This window comes from Aspergillus heteromorphus (genome assembly GCF_003184545.1).
Source record: "Aspergillus heteromorphus CBS 117.55 chromosome Unknown BO70scaffold_23, whole genome shotgun sequence".
NCBI classification, from domain to species: Eukaryota; Fungi; Ascomycota; class Eurotiomycetes; order Eurotiales; family Aspergillaceae; genus Aspergillus; species Aspergillus heteromorphus.
The window spans coordinates 529,256-552,307 of NW_020290428.1; the positions used below are offsets into that span (position 1 = coordinate 529,256).

At 52.6% G+C, this 23,052-nt stretch overlaps 5 protein-coding genes and 3 non-coding genes across 8 annotated transcripts; 3 read left to right on the top strand and 5 right to left on the bottom strand.

The window, feature by feature from the left end:
* The first annotated feature begins 24 nt into the window (after window positions 1-24).
* Window positions 25-1,380, top strand: BO70DRAFT_364427 (uncharacterized protein). The gene is made up of 2 exons (XM_025543807.1): window positions 25-731; window positions 837-1,380. Exons 1-2 carry the CDS (start codon window positions 45-47, stop codon window positions 882-884), a joined length of 735 nt encoding a protein of 244 aa, XP_025397100.1. The 5' UTR covers window positions 25-44; the 3' UTR covers window positions 885-1,380.
* A 341-nt stretch (window positions 1,381-1,721) lies between these two features.
* On the bottom strand, window positions 1,722-4,036 carry BO70DRAFT_319697 (putative MFS transporter; the record flags this gene model as incomplete). Its single annotated transcript, XM_025540447.1, has 8 exons — window positions 3,636-4,036; window positions 3,512-3,583; window positions 3,328-3,460; window positions 3,170-3,274; window positions 2,494-3,115; window positions 2,431-2,446; window positions 2,270-2,387; window positions 1,722-2,209 (listed from the first exon to the last, which is right to left on the bottom strand). Exons 1-8 carry the CDS (start codon window positions 3,714-3,716, stop codon window positions 1,722-1,724), a joined length of 1,635 nt encoding a protein of 544 aa, XP_025397101.1. The 5' UTR covers window positions 3,717-4,036.
* A 204-nt stretch (window positions 4,037-4,240) lies between these two features.
* Window positions 4,241-9,960, top strand: BO70DRAFT_389055 (Serinc-domain-containing protein; the record flags this gene model as incomplete). Its single annotated transcript, XM_025546048.1, has 8 exons — window positions 4,241-4,457; window positions 4,504-4,583; window positions 4,648-5,236; window positions 5,285-5,929; window positions 6,536-6,632; window positions 6,757-6,843; window positions 6,954-9,841; window positions 9,904-9,960. The coding sequence occupies exons 1-8, from the start codon at window positions 4,407-4,409 to the stop codon at window positions 9,958-9,960; spliced, it is 4,494 nt and encodes a 1,497-aa protein (XP_025397102.1). The 5' UTR covers window positions 4,241-4,406.
* A 434-nt stretch (window positions 9,961-10,394) lies between these two features.
* Window positions 10,395-10,466, bottom strand: BO70DRAFT_t246. Its single transcript has one exon. It is a non-coding gene; the product is annotated as a tRNA-Met (tRNA).
* Window positions 10,467-10,976: 510 nt separating this feature from the next.
* BO70DRAFT_319706 (uncharacterized protein) lies at window positions 10,977-12,994 on the top strand (the record flags this gene model as incomplete). Its single annotated transcript, XM_025540448.1, has 2 exons — window positions 10,977-12,206; window positions 12,285-12,994. Coding segments are annotated over exons 1-2 (1,929 nt in total), but the record flags the coding sequence as incomplete, so codon positions are not given.
* A 461-nt stretch (window positions 12,995-13,455) lies between these two features.
* BO70DRAFT_t245 lies at window positions 13,456-13,527 on the bottom strand. Its single transcript has one exon. It is a non-coding gene; the product is annotated as a tRNA-Met (tRNA).
* Window positions 13,528-14,689: 1,162 nt separating this feature from the next.
* Window positions 14,690-14,761, bottom strand: BO70DRAFT_t244. Its single transcript has one exon. It is a non-coding gene; the product is annotated as a tRNA-Met (tRNA).
* Window positions 14,762-15,761: 1,000 nt separating this feature from the next.
* On the bottom strand, window positions 15,762-21,486 carry chsE (chitin synthase class Va; the record flags this gene model as incomplete). The annotated part of the gene is made up of 4 exons (XM_025546811.1): window positions 15,762-15,793; window positions 15,850-21,068; window positions 21,124-21,312; window positions 21,371-21,486. The coding sequence occupies 4 exons, from the start codon at window positions 21,484-21,486 to the stop codon at window positions 15,762-15,764; spliced, it is 5,556 nt and encodes a 1,851-aa protein (XP_025397104.1).
* Window positions 21,487-23,052: the final 1,566 nt, after the last annotated feature.

Genomic DNA, 23,052 nt, shown 5'->3' on the forward strand with positions numbered 1-23,052 from the left:
CCGTCCTCCTCCTTGATCGAAACAGAACTCCCAACAGGACAACCATGCATCCAAGAAGCGCGCCCTTAGCGGGCATTGACCCCTCCAGAATCTCGATTATTCAGGAGATTGCGCGCTCCGACGCGTCATCGATATTTGAAGTAGACCTGGAGGGACAAACGTATGCATTGAAGCTTTTCCACGACAACGGCGACCCAGGGTACACAGAGAAAGGCCGTGATCTAAACCGCTTCCGCTGCGAAAGCAACGCATACAAGAAACTCCTCGCTTCCGGTGTGTGTGAGAGCAGCCTGGTTCCCAAATGTTACGGCTTTATCCACCGAGTGGATCCGGCTGCATTCCATAATCATCATCATCCCGGACTCCAACATTTCGCTCACGATAAGTTCCACCCCAGCGCAATACTGCTAGAATATCTCCCCAATGCGGAGCCTTTAAACTGCGTGAATTACAATCAGGCGCTGTATCCCCAGGCAATCGAGGGGATGGAGGCGATTCATAGCGCCGGGGTGTTGCATTGGGATATTTATCCGAGGAATCTTTTGCTTGTGAGGGGGGGTGGAGGTGGAGGTGGAAGTGGGAATGGAAGTGGGAATGGAAGTGGGAATGGAAACGATAGGCTGGTCTGGATGGACTTTGATGTTGCGACTACTTTCTCTGAGCTCGGTCCGGAGGAGAGAGCGCGCTGTGAGCATGAAATTGCGCTGGTGAAGAGTTTCGGGGATCTGTTGGTAAGATGCCTCCCCTTTCTGATGTGGGCGATGTTGATGTGGAGTGGAACGGAATGGATGGAAATGTCTGATATTGCTATCTGACTGGCTGATGAATGAATGCAGAGAGAAGACCAGGCCGAGGGACTGCCCCCGAATACAAAGTTTTATTGATCGAGGGCTCCACATGCTTCCATCTAATGATTCTGGCAATGGCTGATGGCGTTTACGTGGTCTGGGAATAGCGATGGGTTGGGGGTCATGCGGAGTCTCGAGAGCAAGGGTTTCACTTCTTCCTTCGAGATAGAATTAATAATGGAATACCCGCAGTTCTTTTATCCTCGAGAGTTGCTCTCGAGGCCAATTGGATCATGTCTTAGGTACTACTACTTACTATCCTCGTCTTCCAGAGATTCTCGCCGTTGGGTGTCTACTGTTGTCTGTCACCTTTATTGTGTACCCAGGACCATCTTTCTTGTATCGTTTTCCTACTATACCGGCATGTCTGGTGTTTCCTGTTCCATTCCTAGACCTTTCAGATATTTGCCGCTCGGTTCAGTTGTTTCCGTTGTTGTTGTTTTTGTTATTATTATCAAGAAAGGGCATTCGGTGTCTGGTTTTCCTGAGAAGGTAAATCGGCCATCCACCATCCTCTTATTACAGAAAATGGGGGGTTCAATTGACGGGGTTTTGTTTACGCTTCGAGTAGACAAATGTGATCGGTCCAAGCATACAAATAGACTCAAAATAAAACCCAAGTTTATGCAAATGAACGAAATCTATACCCTACCCCTCTAGAGAACCAAAAGATAGAAAAGAAGAAAAGGGAAGGAAAAAAAAAAAAAAAAAAAAGAAGTGAAGATATCATGCTGACTATACCGTGGGTATTATATCACGAAATCCAAAGAAATAACCACAAACCCGTACGATATCAACAAATATGTGGGTTTGTTTCACTCTCCAGAACCAAGCACCATAAACACTTATGGATGGCATGCTGTATTCCAGCAATCAAGCCAGCCGCTCATGTTCGAACTTCTTGTGCATGGCTCCGTGGATGCGGCGCTCATGCAGGATACTCCAGAGACAGACGGCCAGACCGGCCAGACCAGACAAAAAGGTCGTGTAGTAAGCGGCCTGGTAGCAGGCCAACCCGTCCGGGCAGTCCCGGTCGCCGTCGGGGCCGACCACCGAGTGGCGGTCGTAGATGCTGCCGTAGAGCAGGTTGAAGACGTTGCCGCTCAGCACCGGAGCCAGGGTCATCACGCCCCAGTTCTGGGAGAGCCCGCCGATGCCGAAGGTGTGGGCAACCAGCGAGGGGAAGACGCCGAAGAGGAAGCCGTACGCGATGCCGGTGAAGCCGGAGACGATGGCTAGCTGGTGGGGGTTGGAGATCGCGGACCCGGCGAGCTGGGTGATGGTGAAGACGAAGGCGGAGATGAACAGACACCAGAAGCGCGACATGTTCAGCTTTTTCACCAGAAGGTCGGAGCCGATCCCTGTGATTGTGAGCGTTGTTTTGCTTCATGGTTTTGCTTCATGCTTAGAGAAGGACATACCGCTGGAAAGCCGACCGATAAAGTTGCCGAACGACAGGATCGACACGTGCATCACCTGTCGCTGCTGGATGAATTTCGAACTCGCGCTGTCGTCGTAGTACAGCCATAGCGCCTTGGCCTGCGAACGTTAGATCGGTCTACCAAACACGGGGTTGTCTTACGCTGTTGCCAATGTTGCTGTGAAGGTTAGCTTGGATCGCACAGCGTCTCAGAAGGGGACATACTTGATCGTCATCAGTCCGATTCCGGACAGCAGTGCCATCGTCAAGAAGAGTTGCCAGAACTCGACTTTCGGGAGCATCGACAGGCCTCTAACGTCTGGGTGAGGTGAGTCGGGGGCCACATCAGAGAGAGCATCATCCTCCTCTTCATTTTCATTCAGGAATTCTCGGGACGACCTTGAAGCAACTTTGGACACCAGGGAGGAGGTTTCGTCAATATCGGGGTTGTATTCGGGGTGAGGGGGGGTCGACACGATCGTGTGCGATTTGGCGTAGGCCGGGGAGCATGATTCATAGGTGTTAGATATCTGCGTACCTGGTTCTTCGTTTTCGAGGCTGGACCGGAAATCGGTGGACCTGGTTTTGTGCAGGCGACGCGACTCGACGCCGGGGGACCGGTTGCGCCCGATCGGCATGTACGGATCGCTGGGCGGCAGGATCCGCAGGAACGGGATCGAGATGAGGTTCAGGAAGCAGGTCCCGAGAGCGAGGAGCAGGAGGAATCGACCCGTGTCATCCTTGAAGAGGATCGCGGAGACGGTCGACCAGAAGAACGCGCTCAGTCCAAATGCGGCCAGGGGGAACGCAGTCGCGGTTCCCCGGTGGTCCGGGAAGTTGGACGCCGCTGATTGCCAGTCTTAGCTGCGAAGGTCAATGAATCAGAAGGAGCTGGACGCACATGTCTTGATGGATGCTGAGAACGCGGAGCAGCTCCCGAAGCCGGTCAGGAACGAGAAGAGGGACAGAAAGAAGATGCTCAGTGACCCGGGGCCCCCAGTGTATGCTACCAGCAGACATGTCAGTGCAAGGATTCACTTGAGGACAGGCAGAGCATACCCAGATAGATGGGGTAGTAGCCGATGCCAAGGGCGATGGCTCCCACAAAGGTCGTCAGGCGTGGGCCCTTCGCATCGGTTAACAGACCCAGCGGGATCCCCGATGCGTACATGCCCAAGTTGCCCGCCGCGCCCTGGATGGTCAGTAGGTGTTTGTATGTGTCGAGGCATGAGGGAGGGCTTACAATGAAGTTGCTCTCGGTCGAGGAGATCTTCATCTGCGACGCAAATTGGGGCGCCCATGCGGAATATGCATACTGCTACTGGTCAGCACCGTGCCTGATGGAGATGGCAGCAAGAGAGACGCACGTTGGTGCCGCACGCGAGCGCAACGAAGGTTGCGGCCACGACGGAAACCATCCGCTTGGTTTTATGCGACGAGTCGGCCATGTCGAATCTGCGTCGGTGCACCAGGGAGGTTCCAGAACAGGAACTTCGCAACAATTATGCGGGGAAGGGCGGCGACTATTTGTACCTAGACCGGGACAGGGTCGGGCCAGGTGGTGCAGTGGACCAACGTTATCACGTCACGATAACCGGCAGGAGGGCGAATGCAAGGAGGATCGGAATATCGGATAGATAACCAGCTGCTCCCCAATAGGGTCTCGAAAGGAAGGACGAGAAGATAAACAGAAGGGAAAAAAAAAAAGAAAAAAAAAATAAGAAAGGGATTGAAGGAGTGACAAAAGTATGACAGAAGAAAAGTCAAGTAAAGGAGGAGGTGGAGGGAAGAGCGATAATTAATCCCCCAAGAGCCAACGCAATCGAGTGCAAAGTGGCCCGTCGGCCTCGTAATCGGTGGAGAGTCTCGGTCTTCAGAGTGACACCGCACGGAGTTGATGGACTCCCGCCAAGCTTGAAGCCACACTGTGGCGTTGGACTTGGACCAGTCGGCCCTCAGGCACTCAGGCAGTCACCCAGGCAGTGATACTGGCACATGACGAAGGCGGCGACCCCCGGCCTTCCCTCGCCGTCTTCATCTCGCATCGCATCGCATCTCCAATCCCCACGCTTATCATCACCCTCTTCCCAGGATCACAATTCCTTTCAACTTGAGATCTGAAACACACTGCGTCCATCATGGGGGCCCTCCTCTCCCTGCCTCTTCTGGCCATCCCGAGCGCCAGTACGGTACGTGCACCTCCCTCGAGGCCCGCGACCCCGCTGATATCAGTAGCTCATCACCGTCGCAACCTCATGTTGCGGCGCTGCCACTTGCTCGGCAGTATGTAGTGCCTGCGGCAAGTTCCAGAACAGGTCAGTCTTTCGATAGTCCGCCGTCATCCATGACAGGGCACTGGCTGACTGGGCGCCGATATAGCATGGCCACGAGAATCGCCTACGCCTTCATCCTCTTGATCAACTCCATCGTCTCCTGGATCATGCTCACGCCCTGGGCCCTGAAGAAGCTACAACACCTGACGCTGGACTACATGGAAATCAGGTGCGACGGCAAGGAATGTTACGGCTGGGTGGCCGTCCATCGGATCAACTTCGGCCTGGGTCTCTTCCACCTGATCCTCGCCTTCATGCTGCTGGGAGTACGCTCGTCGAAGGACGGCCGCGCCGTCCTCCAGAACGGCTTCTGGGGTCCCAAAATCATATTGTGGCTTGCGCTCGTCGTGACTTCGTTCTTTATCCCGGAGTCGTTCTTCTTCGTCTACGGCCACTACATCGCCTTCTTCTGCGCCATGCTGTTCCTTCTGCTCGGCCTGATCCTGTTGGTGGATCTGGCCCACAGCTGGGCAGAACTGTGCCTGCAGAAGATCGAGGACCACGACTCGCGGACCTGGCGCGGCCTCTTGATCGGCTCGACGGTGGGCATGTACGTCGCGTCGCTCGCCATGACGATCCTCATGTACATCTTCTTCGCCCACAGTGGTTGCGCCATGAACCAGGCAGCCATTTCGGTGAGTTCTCCCGCAGTCAGTCCGGTTGTTCGAAGCTGACAGATACAGATCAACCTGGTCGTGTTCCTCATTATTTCGATCATCTCGGTGCAGCCGATCGTGCAGGAGTCTAACCCCCGCGCCGGACTGGCGCAAGCCGCGATGGTGACCGTCTACTGTACCTACCTGACCATGTCGGCTGTCTCCATGGAGCCGGATGACCGGCAGTGCAACCCGCTGATCCGTGCCCGGGGGACCCGGACGGCCAGCATCGTGCTGGGCGCGCTTGTCACCATGGCTACCATCGCATACACGACCACCCGCGCGGCCACGCAGGGCATTGCGCTCGGCTCCAAGGGCGGCCACAGCTACTCCGAGCTGGGAACCGATGACAACGAGCACGGCCTGGTAACGCAGCAACCCACCAGCCGCCGGGAGATGCGGGCGGAGGCGCTCCGTGCGGCTGTCGCCAGTGGCAGTCTACCCGCCAGCGCGCTGGACGACAGCGACGATGAGGACGACGAATACGACACCAAGGATGACGAGAAGGGATCAACCCAGTACAACTACTCCCTGTTCCACATCATCTTCTTCCTGGCGACCACCTGGGTAGCCACCCTGCTCACGCAGAACCTGGACCCGGAGGCGGCGGACGACTTTGCGCCCGTGGGCCGGACCTACTGGGCCAGCTGGGTGAAGATCATCAGCGCGTGGGTGTGCTACGCGATCTACCTGTGGACGCTGATTGCGCCGGTGCTGCTGCCCGACCGTTTCGGCACCTTCTAAGCGACCGACCCCCGTATAAGTACAAACCGTAACCTTGGAGTTGGGCGTTGAGCGATCTCATTCTTTCTTTCATAGTCATAGTCATAGTCATAGTCATGTTCCTTTTGCTGCATGTCTGCCACTGCAAATAAGACCCCTGGACAGGAGGCATGCGTTTCTCGTTTAGCCGTGTTTTGAATATTGCTGTATCATAGTGTTAGATCGAGAATGAGAACGAGAATGGCATTGCTAAGTGGTATATCTGATGACGTCCTTGTAGTTGTACATAAGTAGTACCCGTGGGTCGCTCCGCCCGGACATTAGGCTTATCGCCGCCTCGCCTGCCTCGCGTAAAGTGGCCGCCGCGCGCATCGCCGCGTCTCCGCTTCCTTCCCTCATCTCGTCCATGACATGACATGGCGACCATCAAGCCCATCGAGTCGCGCTCGGTACGCATACACCATACACCATACCCCACATGAACACACCCTCCCTTACCCTACCTGTCCTGTCCTGCTCTTGATCGCAGTCTGACGTGTTGATGTATCCCCACAGATCCACCAAATCCAATCCGGCCAGGTAATCGTCGACCTCAACTCCGTCGCGAAGGAGCTGGTCGAGAATAGTCTCGATGCGGGTGCTACGTCGATTGGTAGGTCCCGCCTCCTACTCCAAGATTACATCAAGCAGAGGGACTTTATTTCAAGGGGGCGGCGATGCGGAATAGAAAGATGCTGGAAGCTGATTGTTTGCTCGCTCCGAGTGATGCAATGTAGAAATCCGCTTCAAAAACAACGGGCTGGACCTGATTGAAGTCCAGGACAATGGCAGCGGGATCGCGGAGGAGAATTGGGAGAGTGTCGGTACGCTATCCAACATCCCCATCCACCCTTCATCAATCATTCAGTCTCTTCCATGTCTTTACGGCCCGAGACTTAGGTAAAAACTAACAATTTCGAATGTGATAAAACAGCTTTAAAACACCACACTTCCAAACTGACCACCTTCAATGACCTCACGCAACTCACCACCTTCGGCTTCCGCGGCGAAGCGCTCTCTTCGCTGTGCGCGCTCTCCTCCTTCCACATCACGACGGCGCAGGCGCACCAAGCGCCCAAAGCGACGAGACTGGATTTCGCCCCTTCCGGCAAACTAAGCAAGACGCAGATCATCGCGGGGCAGAAGGGGACGACTGCGTCCGTGGAAGGACTGTTCCGGACATTACCGGTGCGACGACGCGAGCTGGAGAAAAATATCAAGCGGGAGTACGGGAAGGTGTTGAATCTGTTGCATGCGTATGCGTGTGTGAGTGTGGGGGTGAGGTTTACTGTGAGGAATATAGTGGGTGGCGGGAAGGGAGGTGGGCGGAATGCGGTGGTGTTTAGCACGAATGGAAATGGGACGACGAGGGAGAATATTGCGAATGTGTACGGGGCAAAGATGGTGGGAATGTTAGTGGGGTTGGATTTGGAGTTGCAGTTTGAGGGATCTGGAGGATCTGGGGGCAGGGGAGGGAGTGAGATCCTGGTGCGCGGCCACATCTCTCGACCGGTCTTCGGAGAGGGAAGACAGACGCCTGATCGACAGATGTTCTTTGTGAATTCGCGGCCGTGTGGTTTGCCTCAGATCGCGAAGGCGTTTAATGAGGTCTACAGGTCGTTTAATGTCTCGCAGTCGCCGTTTGTGTTTGCCGATTTCTGTATGGATACGGATGCGTATGATGTCAATGTGTCGCCGGATAAGAGGACCGTGTTGTTGCATGATGCCGGGGCGTTGATTGAGGCGTTGAAGGGCGAGTTGACCAGGTTGTTTGAGGCGGAGGAGCAGACGGTACCGCAGGCGAAGACGGCTGCTGGTGTGGGGGGGAGGAGGTCGTTGCCGCAGACCCCGACGAGGTTGGTGGGGAGAGGGCTGGGTGGGAGTGGCGTTAGGGAGAAGGATACGGAGAAGGAGCAGGTCAGCTCCCAGGATCGTATGAAGAGTTTCTTGAGTGGTTTGGGAGCTGGGGAGAGGCCTGAGGAGCCCTCTGCGGGTCTGCAAGATCAAGTTCAGGTAGGCCGGTCGCCAGCTCGTGTTCAGCCTGAACCTGAACCTGAATCTGAACCTGAGGATGAGGAGGAAGACAACGAGCTGTTCGTGAGCCAGGGCAGTCCCCCAGCCGAGACACAGGATGCCGTTCAAAGACCACAGGAACCAGAACTTCAAGAAGATGGCGGTGACGGTCACTCCCAAGGCAGTGCTGCTGATGCACCTTCGTCACAGCTCGTCAACCCAGAGGACGAGACCCCCAACGCAGTGCAGAATGCATTCGATCGGATGCGGCCCAGACGCATGCCCACGGAGGTTGCCACCATCACCATCGGTAACAGGACTGTCACGTCGATGGTGGGGAGTGGATTACCGAGGAAGAGGTCCTCGGATGGTGTGGGCACTTCGACCCGCAAACGACGCATACATACGCCCTCGCGGGCTAGTATCTTTGGGAAGCATATGAGGGATTTTGCTGCTCCGGGGTCACAGTTGGGAGCTGATATGGATGAGGACGAGGAAGAGGACGAGGAAGGTGGTGTTGAGGACGATGAAATGGAGGAGATTTTCGACGAAGAAGCAGAAGAAACAGAAGAGGAGGAGGGAGGAGAGGCAGAAGAGGCTGAGGAAGAAGAGGCGGGGGAGGAAGAGGCGGAAGAAGAGGCAGAGGATGATGTTGAAGATATCAAGGAGGATGGTTCTCAAGCCTACGCTCCATCAGAACACGAAAGCGACCACTCCCACGGCACTGATCACACAGACCATGCCAGCAAAGTCGAAACTCTGTCCCAGCCCCGGTCAACCGAGCAACACATGAACGAAGAAGAGAAGAAGCGGCACGAAGAGGCCGAAGTGCAGCGTCTGATCCAAGACGCAGAAGACAGGGCATCGCTGCCCCAGGGCAACACGATCCTGCGCGCCAACAAAATGAACAAAGGCGCGGCCCACCGCGACTCGACGGTGCAGCTGATCAGCACCATCGACGGCTCTCTCTCAAGGATACAAGCCCAACTCAAGACACTCCAGTCAGGCCTCCTCCGCTTCAACAAGCACGCCAGCCCAGCCGCAGCCTCCACCGAGGCTGCGGCATCCCACGAAACAGCCGAAGAGCGCCTTTCCCTCACAGTCAGCAAGAATGATTTCGCCAACATGCGAATCGTCGGCCAATTCAACCTCGGCTTCATCCTCGCCACCCGATCCTCCCCCCCAGACACAGACACCAACACCCTCCCCCCCGACGCCCAAGACGAGCTCTTCATCATCGACCAGCACGCCTCCGACGAGAAATTCAACTTCGAGCGCCTCCAAGCCTCAACCGTCGTCCAGAACCAACGCCTCGTCCAACCGAAACGCCTCGACCTCACAGCCGTGGAGGAGGAAATCGTCATCGAGAACCAAGCCGCGCTCGAGAAGAACGGGTTCATCGTCGATGTGGACGACAGCGGCGACGAGCCCATCGGCCGCCGCTGCAGCCTGATCTCGCTGCCCCTGAGCAAGGAGGTGGTCTTCGGCGTGCGCGATCTGGAGGAACTGATTGTTCTGCTGGCCGAGACGCCAACCACTACCGCCACCAATGCCGCCGCTGCTTCGTCGGATATCTACATTCCCCGTCCCAGCAAGGTACGGAAGATGTTTGCCATGCGGGCGTGTCGCTCAAGTATCATGATCGGCAAGACTCTCACCGAGAAGCAGATGACCAGGGTGGTTAGGAATATGGGGACGATTGATAAGCCGTGGAATTGTCCCCATGGACGACCGACTATGAGGCATCTTATGAGTTTGGGTAGGTGGGATGAATGGGATGAGTTTGGGGGGATTATGGGGAGGAGGAGAGTGGGGATGGTGATGGTGATGGCGATGGCGATGGTCTGGATGTTTGGAGAGAGTATCTGCAGGAGGCTGAGGAGCCTGACGAGGAGGGGTCTGATGAGGTTGTCGATGAGTCTGAGTAGTTGGTGGTTTGGTTTGTAAATTGGTATTTGTTATTGGTATTGGTATTCTTGGACATGCATTTTCTAGAAGAATATTGGATATGATTGCCTTTTTTCTTTCGGACGTTCCTTCGCTGCGAAATCTGCCTAGGAGTGGGCAGGATAAGATGGCTGCGAAGTTGTATATGGCAGATTGCAGATCTACCTGCCAGACAATGATGGCTCCACTGAATTCATCATGAATATCACTTTGTTGGTACAGAGTAATACTTAATAATCAGGCGCATTTCCTTAAGACACGCCAGACATGCATTATCATTATTTTTACGGCACCCACCACCCAGGGCCATCTGCCATCCATCCATCTACAGCAACAACCCAGTAAGCAACTATATATATCCTTTGCACAAGAAAAAGAAATGAAATAGATTTTAGAGAGAAAAAAAATGAAAATATAGCATGTCCTGGTTTCGATCCAGGGACCTCCGGGTTATGAGCCCGGCGCTCTTCCCCTGAGCTAACATGCTGGGGTGTATATTCTTTTTCCTTTGACTTGGCATCAAGAGCCAGCTAATTCTAAAGACGCTGCTTTTTCCCTTTCGCGAAGTCTAGTTACGGACCGAGAATTAAATTGATTCATTCAATCAAAATTATGTTGATCAGGATATGACTATATACATCATCGAATAGCACCTTTATTTTATCGCGAGTTCTCTGTTTTGAAGAGGATCTGGATCTGGTGGCCATTAGCCGCAAATATTCCTGCCTGATCAGCATATTTGCACCCCGTCATGATTAATAAGTACGGGATGGTCGTTCCAAAGTAGTATCAAATCTTTCCCTTTGTGATTCCCAACCGAGTCAAAGTCATGTCATAGATATGGATAGTAGCGGGGCGAGGAGGGGTCCGTGGGGGTCCATGCGACCAACTGCCGATTCGCTCCCCTTCTAACGACCCAAACAGTCAGGTCACATGATTGAAATGGATTAGTAAAACCAACAAGCCGCGTCCGTCCATCCAAGCAACGCCCATCATTGACAAACGAAGATGGAACCCATCACCTCCCCGAGCAAAGAAGAGATCCTTGCGCTCCTAAAGCAGGCTGAAAGAGAGCGACAGCAGGCTATCGAACGCGCGGAAAATGCAGAAAAACAGAGCCAGAAAACAACATTTGCAGAATACCTGCAAGCCTGTCATCAGTTGATCACAAAGCCCTTGACAATCCAGAGCGACCAAAAACTCACAACAAAGGGTTCCATCACCAGTCCAACTGGTCGTGTATGCCCTGATGTCCTTCGACCTTTCGATTTTCGCGCGATACAGCAGGAAGTCTTCGATGAGATCTATCAAGCCTTCCATTCTCCCTCACCCTTGCGATCGTTTCCTTCGTTGCCTATTCTCGAAGATAGAGGGAAACAAGCATGCGAGCGTGCGTTAGCAAGTGAGGCGGATTTGGCAAGACATCAAGAGGCAGAAGTGGAAACCCCTGTGAAAGAAATCATCGAGCAGCTTCTGCGGGCTCCTGAAGGTCGGCTTTCACTTCCGCTTGGCGAAGGAATTGCGTTCGAGAACCACTCAAATACCATCACGGAGAATCCAGAGCAGGCGAACTCCCAACAGCCCACAACAACTCCAGAGCCAGTGAAATCAGCGCGGCCTCCAACCGATCGAAACTGCGTGTTTTTGAAAACGGGCGATCATCGGAGCTTACTGTATATCATTGAACATAAAGCTGCCCACAAACTCACCGATGCTTTCCTCCGAGCGGGTCTTAGGCCAATGAATGTGGTGGAGGAAGTCGTCCAGCGAGTGACGATACCAACAGACGCCGATGAAAAACTTCTCTATGAATCCGCCTTCTTATCAGCTGCGGCGGCTACGCAAACCTATGAATACATGATGAAGGCAGGTCTCGAATGGGGCATGCTAACAAATGGTCGCATGAAAGTTATCCTTCGGATTCCGGAAGATGATCCCAAAACACTGGAGTACGACCTTCTCGAACCAGGGAGAGATGCTGAGCCAAACCCTCTTGATGACCGTGGCTTTCGTTTCCCTTATACAGCCGTTTCCTACCAGTTGGGATTAACTTTGATAGCCCTTCGATCACCGCAACGCAGCCAAACATGGCGGAATCAAGTCATGAACAAACTGAGTAAGTGGGAAGTCGACTTCGAGCTTGCACTCAGGTCTATTCCAGAATCAGAACGCAAGATAAGCCCACCAGGCTCAGAATACAAAGAACCCATTTATCCTATCGACAATCGTTCACCATATCTCTTACGGCGCTCACTGGTCCTGGGGAGTCCTCGTCCAATTCAATCCCGGAGGAGTCCATCACCAGATTCTTCGGGCGAATCAGATACAGATCACAAGCGTCTCCTTTCTTCGCCTATTGTGGATCGAAGCAAACGCCAGCGGACATCAAAACCCCTTCCTCGCAGCCATCAAGCGCCTGGTCAGCCATCAACTTACGCCTTTTGCACTCAATCATGCCTGCGGGGACTTTTGGCGAGGTCAGAGCTTGACGACAAATGCCCTAATGTTTATTTACACCAAAAACATTCAAATGATGGGCGACACCCTATATCTTGCCACGATCTCATCGAGCTGACCAGCCAACAACTGCACCAGAATCTGGACACTTGCTCTCCTATTGGGAGGGAAGGCTTGCATGGTTCTATCTTTGCCATCCAACTGCAAACCTACGGTTACACCCTGGTTGGTAAAGGTACTGAGTACAATTCACGTCATGAAGGTGCCATCTACAGCAGGCTCAAAACCTTGCAGGGATTTGCCGTTCCAGTCTACCTCGATGACATTGACTTGCGGAATGTATACTATACTGATTCCGGTCGTGAGATCATTCATATGTCACTTATGGCATGGGGTGGACGCACTCTTCAAGAGTCCGAGTGCGCAGGCTTGAAAGAGCATATTGAGAACGCCAAGTCCGAGGTCTACAATTCGGGCGTCTTGCATTTGGATTTGCGTGCATCCAACTTTTTATGGAACGAAGAGATGAAACGTGTGATGCTTATAGATTTTAGCCGAGCGACGACTCACAACAAACGGAGAAGATCATTCGTTCTATCCCCAAGCAAACGCGACAGACCATTCTTATTCGCCAATACAACAAAGATCATCGGTCCTATGGCTGTTGAGCGGCCTTGATATATATACAGTTACATGTTGTCTCGTTGATGTTTCGATGTGGAAACCTGTGAATTTCTGCATTAATTAGCTCCCTCGTGGGCTAGTCTCCCGATTTCATTTAAATCGATGGGAATTGCGCCTGGACCCTGCTTCAAAACCAGCATATACTTCTACCTTTTGGTTCCGAGCTTGACCTTCCTTCTGACAAAGGTATATTCCTGCACGTTTCCATGTCGCAACATTATGGCACCATGTTTGTAGCTGTGGCTGAAAGTGGATAGCAAGTTCTGTGGTGGGACATCCTATCGTATAAGGATTGCTTAGTTCAAAAGGAACAGAAAAAAAAAGGAATGACAAGATAGCATGTCCTGGTTTCGATCCAGGGACCTCCGGGTTATGAGCCCGGCGCTCTTCCCCTGAGCTAACATGCTGAGTTCTGTGTGATTTTCCTTTCTGTTTGTGGTTAAGGACCAGCAGCAGCCTTAGGCCAGGAGCGTCGGTCGAACCAAAGGGGGTATGTCTGCGGGGGAGATATATAACGGGGTGGCCATGGTATGTATGCATCTTTAAGATCCTGTTTATATTTATTGAGTACTTCTAGATAGGTAGTGCGCGCTCGTCGCGTTCCATTGCGCTGGCCTACTTGGTGTCGAAGTGAACTTTTATTACTATTGAGAAAAAAAAAAGTACTCGCCGTGGACGATGCGATAGGGCTCTTAGATAATCCCTATACGGAGTACAGACCACAGACCTGGACGGACGGGTTCCTAACCCACGACAACAAGGCACGATTCTTTTCGGCGCTCGCGGGGATTATCTAGGGAGATCATAGTTCAATTAGGCCCACGGGGGTATAATAAAGTATAAAAACCTCGTTACTGGTCCGGGGCACTCGATCACTGTAGGCAGACTCCTCGGCCAATATTTCGAAGGGAGGAACCTAAATAGGAATATAACCTACCTTTTTTCATCAATATCTGCGGCCTGGAGGACTTGATTCCTCTCTTTCAGTCTCTGCCTTTTTATTTTCATTTTTATTTTTTTTGGGCCGCACTTTCTTCGGCGTCGGCTGCATTCTTTACTACTTGGTATTGCCCATCTAGAATTATTGTCCGGGTCCAAAGAAATTGTGCGGATGTACGCCGCATGATACCATCATCCCTGTGTGTGTGTGTGTGTGTGTGTGTGTGTGTGTTTCTTGGTATCTAGACAAATCTATACGGAAGATGTTGGGTGGTCAAGGACACCGGGTAAAACTATGCCTTGTACTCGGATATTCCGTACAATGATTTGAAATATATACTATACCTATATCCTTGTCATTGGCAATTTGTATGTAAGGGAGATGTCAACACATTATTAAAGTACTAAGTGAAAGCGCTATTAGTAGTGTTGGAATATACACCCACCTAACCTATGCGGGTGTTCCCATTAGGTTGTAGGCTAGGTTGCACTGTATCCCGGAAAATAGAGAAGAAGAAGCAAAAACACCTTCATTGGTGAAAAAGAACATATAGAGAGAAGGGTATGTATGTACAATAAGTTGAAAAAATAGAAAGAAATGAAAGAAAATAAAAAGAAAGGATAGCAGAATAGCATGTCCTGGTTTCGATCCAGGGACCTCCGGGTTATGAGCCCGGCGCTCTTCCCCTGAGCTAACATGCTGATTGGATAGAAATTCTGCACAATTTTGTTTACATGAGCCAGCTATTACGGAGTATAAGGGTCGAAGGTCGTCAACCCGAGGGGACAGAGCCAACCCACGAAGTCACCTCCCGAGGATACAGCTATCTAGGTAGCTGTATCCGGCTGGCAATCACCATGTGACGGGGGGTAGTACTCCAGAGCTTATCTCTTCATGATGAGGATGAGGACTTTCAACTCCGCGAGTGCGAGCCATTCCATCCCCCCCCCCCCCCCCAACCACCTATATATCCTACCCTACTAGAAGTACCAGATATGTCAATGCTGAAAAGAAAGGAAGACAAGTCAACTCAACTCAACAAACAATTAAACAATCTGTAAATTAATCACCATCATCAATTAATTTTCTTCTCTTCCCCCATTCCCATCCCTCTGCATTATACATGTATCCTACCCCCCACCCATCCGATCCTATGTCTGTATGTATGTACTTGCAATGCAATGTAAATAGTAAAGGAACCATCTAAAATAAAAAAAACGAAGCAAGAAAAAAATTCTACCGTGCAAATTAAACCCGCTCAATGATATGCCTGTCCTAGTGACAGTGAACAGCAAGACAGAAAAAGAAAAACAACGACAAGTATTCAAGAGCAATTATGATGATGATGATGATGATGATGATATATGCTGATAGGGTGGGGGTGGGGTGATAATGTACAACTCCGGGGCCAAGATGTTAGGTCAAGATAGCGTATTGTAGCTAAACAAGTAAGAAACAAACAATGGATGGATGACCTTCATTGATTACCGTGAAGGAACGTACATTTCGAGGAGAGATTGATTGATTGATGGAGTGATGCAGGTGAGGTCGTCGTGGACGTCATGGACAGATTGGATGCAAGAGGGAGAGGGATAGGTATTTGAAGAATTTATACAACGTCAGGTTTGAGAAAAGGATTGAATTGAATTGCATTGGTCCCCGTGAATGCATCGGTAGGGTGTTTACAGGGTCAGTCGGCAATCAAAGTTGACCGGCAAGAATGGCTTCAGTGGCTGGAGGATAACGATTAGCTATTTTCAAATCAAGATTCTGCACATGTAATTCTTACCGGAGTTGATGTAAGGACGCTTGGCGTCCAGGTTGACACCGAATCGCCTCTCGAGTTCCTGCTTGATGCTCTTCTTCGTCACCGTCATCAGATCGGCCGTCCGAAGAATTTCCCGGATCTCGGACAGCAGAGCATCGTCGGCGGGGAGATGAGACAGGTCCTCCATCTCCATCTCGCTGTGGCCGCTCATCATCTCAGAGGCCGCCAGAGACATGCGGGATGAGTAGCGAGGGAGGTTGAACTGGGACACGGGTCTCGAGGACGGGAAGCCGTACTCGGACTGCATTGGGTGGTAGGACTTGGTGCCGTAAGAGATGCCGGAGACCTCTGACCGATCGTCCCGCGACGTCTGTGCTTCCCAGAGCTCCGCCTGGTATTCTTCCCACGTCTTCTTGGGAATAGACGCCGGGTCGAACTTGCCTTCGTCCGAAACGATGACTCTGCGACCGCTTTCTCCAGTGATGACACGAGTGTTACCCCACGAGAAGTCGTCCATGTGCCAGAAGGAGTACAATGGGAGTGCCAGGGAGGAGATGGGAATACCGAGGATATAAAGAATCATCCATCCGATCATGTCCCACTTGCGCCGGAAGAGGAAAATCAATGCCTGCAGACCGTAGATAACTGCGAGCAGGATGAATGCCGTCCATGACGTTGAATCCTCGTGAATGAGCCAGTAAATCAGGTAAGCGATGTAACCAACAGTGACGGGCTGAACGACTGTACTGACAAGATCCATAAAGACAATGAATCTCATACTGAAGCAACAGAAACCGCAAAGCTGCTGAATGGGGATAAGCTCAATTAGATTGTGAACTGTGGAGTTGATCCAACGACGACGTTGAGACAGGAAGACAGCGAAGTTGTCAGGCGCAATAGTCCAAGCCTTAGCAGCCATGATGTACTTGGTCTTGTACTTGGGGTGATGTCTCAAAAGCAGCGTAGTTAGGTAACGATCCTCGCCCAGATGCAGCAAGTTCTTCATGTGGAGGGTGTCCACGCGAATTTCCGAGTAAGATTCCACGATCTCTTTGCTGACGAATAACGGCTTTCCACTCTCAACAGAGCGGATACGATACATCGTGAAACATCCGGGCAGGCAAGTGATGGAGCCAAACAGTGTCTCGAAAGCCTTGATGAGGTTATGAGAAATGTAGTATTCGTAGACCTGCATCATTGTCGTCATCGAAGATTTGGCATTGGACAGCGCAGTCTCTCCACAAAGACCCAAGATGCGAGTATCAGCCATCATTGTCGCCACCATCCGGGTCGCTGAATCTTGAGCAACAACCGTGTCGGCATCGACCTGCAAAATAAACTCATAGAAACTGGGATTGACACCAATAATGTTGCGGATTTGATGATACATCTCGAGTTCCATGGGGCTCATGGGATAGTTGTAGTGGACCCGGTTCAGGAACCGCATGAGAACCATCTGAGAGTCACGCTTTCCTCTGTTGCCAGGTCGGGCGACCTCGGACGGTTTGCCCACCTTGACAACGACCATGAAAGGCACAATATGGCCCTGAACCTCGTAGAGGCCCGAATAGACTTTGCCCATATTATGTTGCTTCATACCCTCGCCGAGACTCTCGAAGCTCAGTGGCTCAGGATCAACAGATTCCGGAACACCGAGAATATCCAGAACAATTCGAGGGGTTGGGCGATCATTGCCTTGTCCAATAATCATACCGTCGCAGATGATGAAGAGGAGTTTGCGCTTGTCATCATAGCGCATACGAGCCATGGAGTCAATAGCACGGCGAAGGGAGTCCTCGTCTTCGGTGTAGGCCGGGACCTGGCAAATGATGAACTTGTCAAGGTTCTCGGGAAGATTCTTCTTCTGGAACTGCAAGGCTGCCAGGAACTTGAAGACGACAATCAGACAAACGAAACACGTGATCGCGAGAATGAAGTAACGAGCAAATTGGCATTTGGGCGAGTCACGCGTGTCAACATGGCCGACGAAGAAAAGGTTGTCTAGACATAGTTGCATCCGTTCGCGCATCGTGTCACTGATTGCCAGATTATCCCAGTATTTTGTCATGTCCTTACCCGGAAGCGATTGGAAGAGTTCTACAACCAGGTCATCCATGAAATTTCGATCGACATTGGCAGGAACCGTTTTTCCAACAGGGGCTTGCACTCGTCGGCCTCCAGCGATGTATGTTGTCATGTCATAGACTTTTCCGTTGATACTTCCGATGTACTGTTCCTTGTTGCCCAGGGTTCTCAGGTACTTGGGTGTGTAACCGACCCAACCCCTGAAGTAGCTTGCCTTGAGCATGATCATTTGCTCCTCGAACCAGTCAGGGCGAGAGTCATTGGTGAAGTAGCGGAAGTCGTGATACTGGTAGTTGGTGTCGGTGGTGCTGACGGTGGTTGCCGATCCTGTGACATTGGTGGGCTCATAATCCAAGAGCACAGTGGGATCAACCGAGCCGTCTTTGCCCGGGCACAAGGCGGACACCTGAACTGGGAACAGGCCAGTGGCGTCGGTGCCAGCATACTTTTTGAGAGCCGTCTCGGGTACGACATCAGGATAATGAGAGGGCATGAAGTTGCCCAGGTTGAAGACTATACCGCGAATCGCAACATAGGAACTGTGACCTTTTTTGCCGTTATGTTCCGACAACTCGGCCGATGAATAGACATGCTGCGTCGGACAAATCAAGGTCGGAAACCCGATAATGATGAACATGGCCAAGGCACAGCTGAACCAAATGATGAAGTTAATGGCAAGCTTTTCACGCCAAGCAATCCGCACATCTTTCCGCTTCATGCGTCCGATCGACTTGATTGCAAAGTCTGGGATAAACCAAGTCAGAAGATAGACGATCGCCATCCAGCGTTTGCGGCTACTGGTGACAGGCGCTTCCTCCACCTCTTCCATATTTCTCTCGTTGCCCTTCTCGAGCATCTGCTCTCTGGTGTCCAGATTGCGGAACATGTCTCCCGAATTGAAGGCGGATGCTCCTGCCTCCGATCGTCCATCGAATTCACGGCTGCTGGAATATCCTTGCTTCCCATCCTCGGCATAGATGAACCCACCAGGGGATTGGTCACCCGGGGCAAGGAGTCGGACCTTGGAATCTGTATAGCCGGCAGCCCGCGAGTGGGGATCGCCACCTTCGTCAGAGCCGTCCGGAGCATATGTAGGGACAACGCGCTCCCCCAGCTTTGCGATGTCTGCCCAACAGCGCTCGCTAAGAAAGACTCCTGTACTGCCAGCCCTGGCTTCATTGCCTGGCCATCGCTTCTCATCCAAAACAACCTCGGACTTCTCCCTGTCGCTCCCCACCACAACGTTGCCAATTTCCGCCAGGCCGAGGAACTCAGCGAAGGGGAGAAAGATGCTGAAGTCCGCGTTTCTGAGGCGTTGACTGATTTCAGCGATACCGAAGGTTTGCATTTGCGCACGCACGCATTTGCTGTCGAACTGGTTGGCGATGCGTCGGTCGTTGGGTTTCAGGCAAAACACGAAGTAAGGGTTCAGATTAGGCGACCCTAAGCATTTGGTAACAATATCTAGTGATGAGAGGAACTGACCAGCAGCACCTTGGATACCGCTCGCTAGCATTGTCTTCCGCCTCCCGGAGCTTTTTGATGTGCTTCCAGCTTGGCTCTCATACTCCTCCTGCTCCTCCGCCACGGGGGCATCGAACGCCAGACGGGGAGATAGTCCGGTCTTGCGTCTCGCCATGCTGGGCATACGCAAGGGCTTGGAGCTTACCTGTGCCTGCATGATGGCGGTCTTTTCCTGAGGGTGGGTCACTGTCTGCAACGCCTCCTGTCCAAAGAGGTCTCTGACAAAGTCACTCCTGGTGGATTTGATGAGGTTCATCAGATCCCCTGAAATAACGTCATTGTTCTCCTCCAGAAGACCAGTTACTGGATACTCGACCTCTCCAGCGAAATGCCTCACAGTAAAGGAGGTCCGAGCCGCTTGGGAGACAGCCGCAGTTCCTGGCGCGCTACCAACGGTGATAGCGGGGTTCTTCTTATCGAATCGCTTTCTTACCGACTCGAGGAACTGAGAGTCAGTCCGGCCACGTTTGGTCTGATCATCGAGGATGCTAAGCAACCCATTGCCGGATTTCAATAGGCCCTTAACGGCATCGCTGTTGTCAAAATAGCTCGTTGCAGGGACAGAAACCTCTTCCCGCTCCAGCATATCCGCCTTGCGGTCAAAAAATGACTGCAAGCAGAAGTTGTACAGGGATTCAGTGGCGGCATTGCTTAGCAGCTGATCCAGAGTCGAGCCGGTCGAACTCGTCTGGGAAAATCCGGGGAAGTCGACGATGGAGATGGTGTTCGCTACACTGTCATCGGCCGCACATATCCTCTGGTTGATTGTCTCAATCACGTAGGCTACCAGGAGGGAATACAGGGTCCGTGCCAATTCGTCGGCATTCTGCCGGGCGCCCTTGGGATCCAGCATAACGGTGACGCGCTCGCGATGGATGGTCTTTGTCCGGTACCCGAAGCTGGTCTCGAGCTCCTGAACGCCTAGGCCCAGGAACGCAGCGACAATGCCCAATACATCCTTGTTTTTCACAATGGTGACGGTTTCGCCACCTTCGTGGGAATAACCGCCGGATTCCTCCGCCGAGGTGGTAGTGGATTGTCCGCTAGTGAACTCCAGTTGACCGAGGTGAAGAATCGTAGCGAGGATCTGACAAAGCTCGGCGATCTCGCCCCGCGGGAATTCAAGCTTCCTGAGCGCAGTCTTAAAATGCTGGAAGCCATCGGCGTCGTTGATGCCAACCTTCAGCTGAGTCGGATGACCCAGGTACCTCCACCGCTTGTGGCCTATTGAGGCCGACGAAAGCTTACCGGCGGCAGTAGACACATGGATGGAGTTATCGAAGCCCAGGTGTTGCTTTTCCGCAGCGCTCGTGCCGGCCAAAAGATAGTACAGCACATGGAAGCTCCGTTCGCCCGTAGGAACGGAAGCAATGCGGCTGCGCTCGAGTCTGTGGTCAATGATCTTACCACCGATCAGGGTGGGGTTAACGGAGGAAGATCCGTCGTATTGCAGCTCCAGGAAAAGTCCAGCTTTGGATGCAGTGGGGGTCGTCAATGACTTGGTCGTGGTCAAGGTGTCAAACACGAAGGCGGCGTACGATAGCTTCGAAGACAGCGGGGTAGACGAGAACGAGAGAAAGGACGACAACATGTGTGACCGAATAGTAGTCTTTCCAGAACCATTCTCTCCACTAATTTGTCATGATTAGCATTGGATGTGAGCGGACACCGACAGCAAGCACGTACAGGAAAACAACGGCCTGGTTCTCCCCGCGGGCACCGAGGCGGGTGAAGGCACGCCGAGCGAGGTCCTCCGCCTCGCCCATGGCACTACCCTCCTTGTCGCCATCGGGGCCTTTGGCCGAGGATGTGAACGTGTTCAGACTTATCAACGCCTGGGAGGATAGACGGGCGGTTGGTAAGCCCACATGGAACCTTAAGAATCCTACAATCAGCCACCAGTCTTGCACGCTTGGAGCACAGAAGATCTTACCGACTCGCGAGATGAGCGGTCAAATGGGTGTCTGATTGTAGATGCGATGGCAGGGACGGCAGTGAGGACTGCGCGTGTGCCGGAGTGCGTGTTGTGGGGGGTGTGGTTCCAGCCATCTTGGTCGTGAGGGGGGAACCTCGAGATGGAGGCCGTGGGAGGGATCAAGCTCTCACGCAAACGCCCGCGATGATACTCGCAACCAGGCTGCAGGAGTCGTCGCCGACGCAAAGCAGGTCTGATTGGGGTTGTCTCAACCCCGACGGGCTCGCTTCAGCTATGTTCAGGCGGACCAGGAATGCTGGGAAATAATCTCGGAGGGCGAAATTCCTAGCAATCAAGGGAAGATAGGCACATTGCTCGCATTGATGACGAATGCTAGCTGATGACGAGGACAAGGGCAGATCTGATCGAAGGGGAGTGCCGGTTGTATCGGGGGGGGTGTGGTGGAATTGCGACTGGGACAGGCAGGCCACTGGGCGAGAAGCGAGAGGCAGGAGTAGTGGTGGTCGTGGTGGTGGCGCGCAGAGCACAAGCGATCGGAGGTATATGGGACGTGCAGATGGAGGAAACGAGAGTTATTCGACCGCGTCAGAATTAGGATTAATAAGACAGAGCAGAAGAAAGGGAAATGCGGTGCGAACAACGAGCGGAGATGCGCTGTAGAAGCAAGATGGAGATGGAGATGGAGGAAGCTCTCAGTCTGTCTCTCTCTCTCTCTCCCCGGGGTCAGACAGTCAAACCAAACAGCCGACAGCAATAATTACTGCTGCGACTTGTTGATAAAGGGAAACGCTGGGACGGTACCGCTAACCCTCTCTATATTGCCCGACTGGGTAAGTCCGTACGGACGGCGTATCGGCCGGTTACGGGCGGCGGGGCGGAAAGTGGGTTTGCAAAATTACTAGTAGTCGCGGTGTATGGTCAGGTCAGGTCAGGTCAGGTTAGAGTACGGGCCCAGCATCCATGCATTCATTGTACGATGTCTGTCTGTCGGTGACTGAACAACAGCAACAGGTAACAGCAGCAACAGCGTGAATCTTTATCCCGTGCAGCCAGATGGGGGCAATTGAATAATACCTAATAACAATGCTTGTCCGTGACTCGTGAGGCCCCAACCTTGCTAGTTCCCACCTAGTCTCCGGAGGGGGATTATTTTTGGGACATTGCTGCATCCTGCACCTGACAGCCGAAGACCCGCGGATCCTCAGCCGGTGGGGAATTCTCTCAACCGGGCGGTCGAACCGTCCCTGATTGAGTTGTTTGGGTTGTTCAAGCCGGCCCATGTTTGGATCATTGGATCCTACCTTACCCATCCGCGCCCATGGGAGGCCAGCGCTGAAACCACCCTCACCCACCGATCCCCAAGATTTTAAAAATTACTCCGGAGGCTTCTCCCACTTCTACTCTGTCCACTCTTCACTCTCCGATTCTGAAGGGGGGTCTCAGATAGAATGATGAGGAGAATAATACTGGATTCTGGATTACGGGTTACTAGCACTGACTCGGGCGGGCGAGAATGTGAGACGACGACGACAACAACAAGGCCGCCCGTATCGATCTGATGTCAATCATTCAGCGCCACCACACGCAGATGAAAAGGGAAACGAAAAAGGGGGTTGGTGCCCCCTCCCCCCTCCCAGTTCCCCCTCCTTCTCTCTCCCTTGACCATCAACAAGGCCCCC

What these genes read in the sequence shown, in the direction of transcription:
- BO70DRAFT_364427 (XM_025543807.1), top strand. Translation starts at nt 45, where the DNA reads ATGCATCCAAGAAGCGCGCCCTTAGCGGGCATTGACCCCTCCAGAATC. An exon ending in AGAGTTTCGGGGATCTGTTG is followed by an intron (nt 732 to 836) that starts GTAAGATGCCTC and finishes GAATGAATGCAG; the next exon opens with AGAGAAGACCAGGCCGAGGG.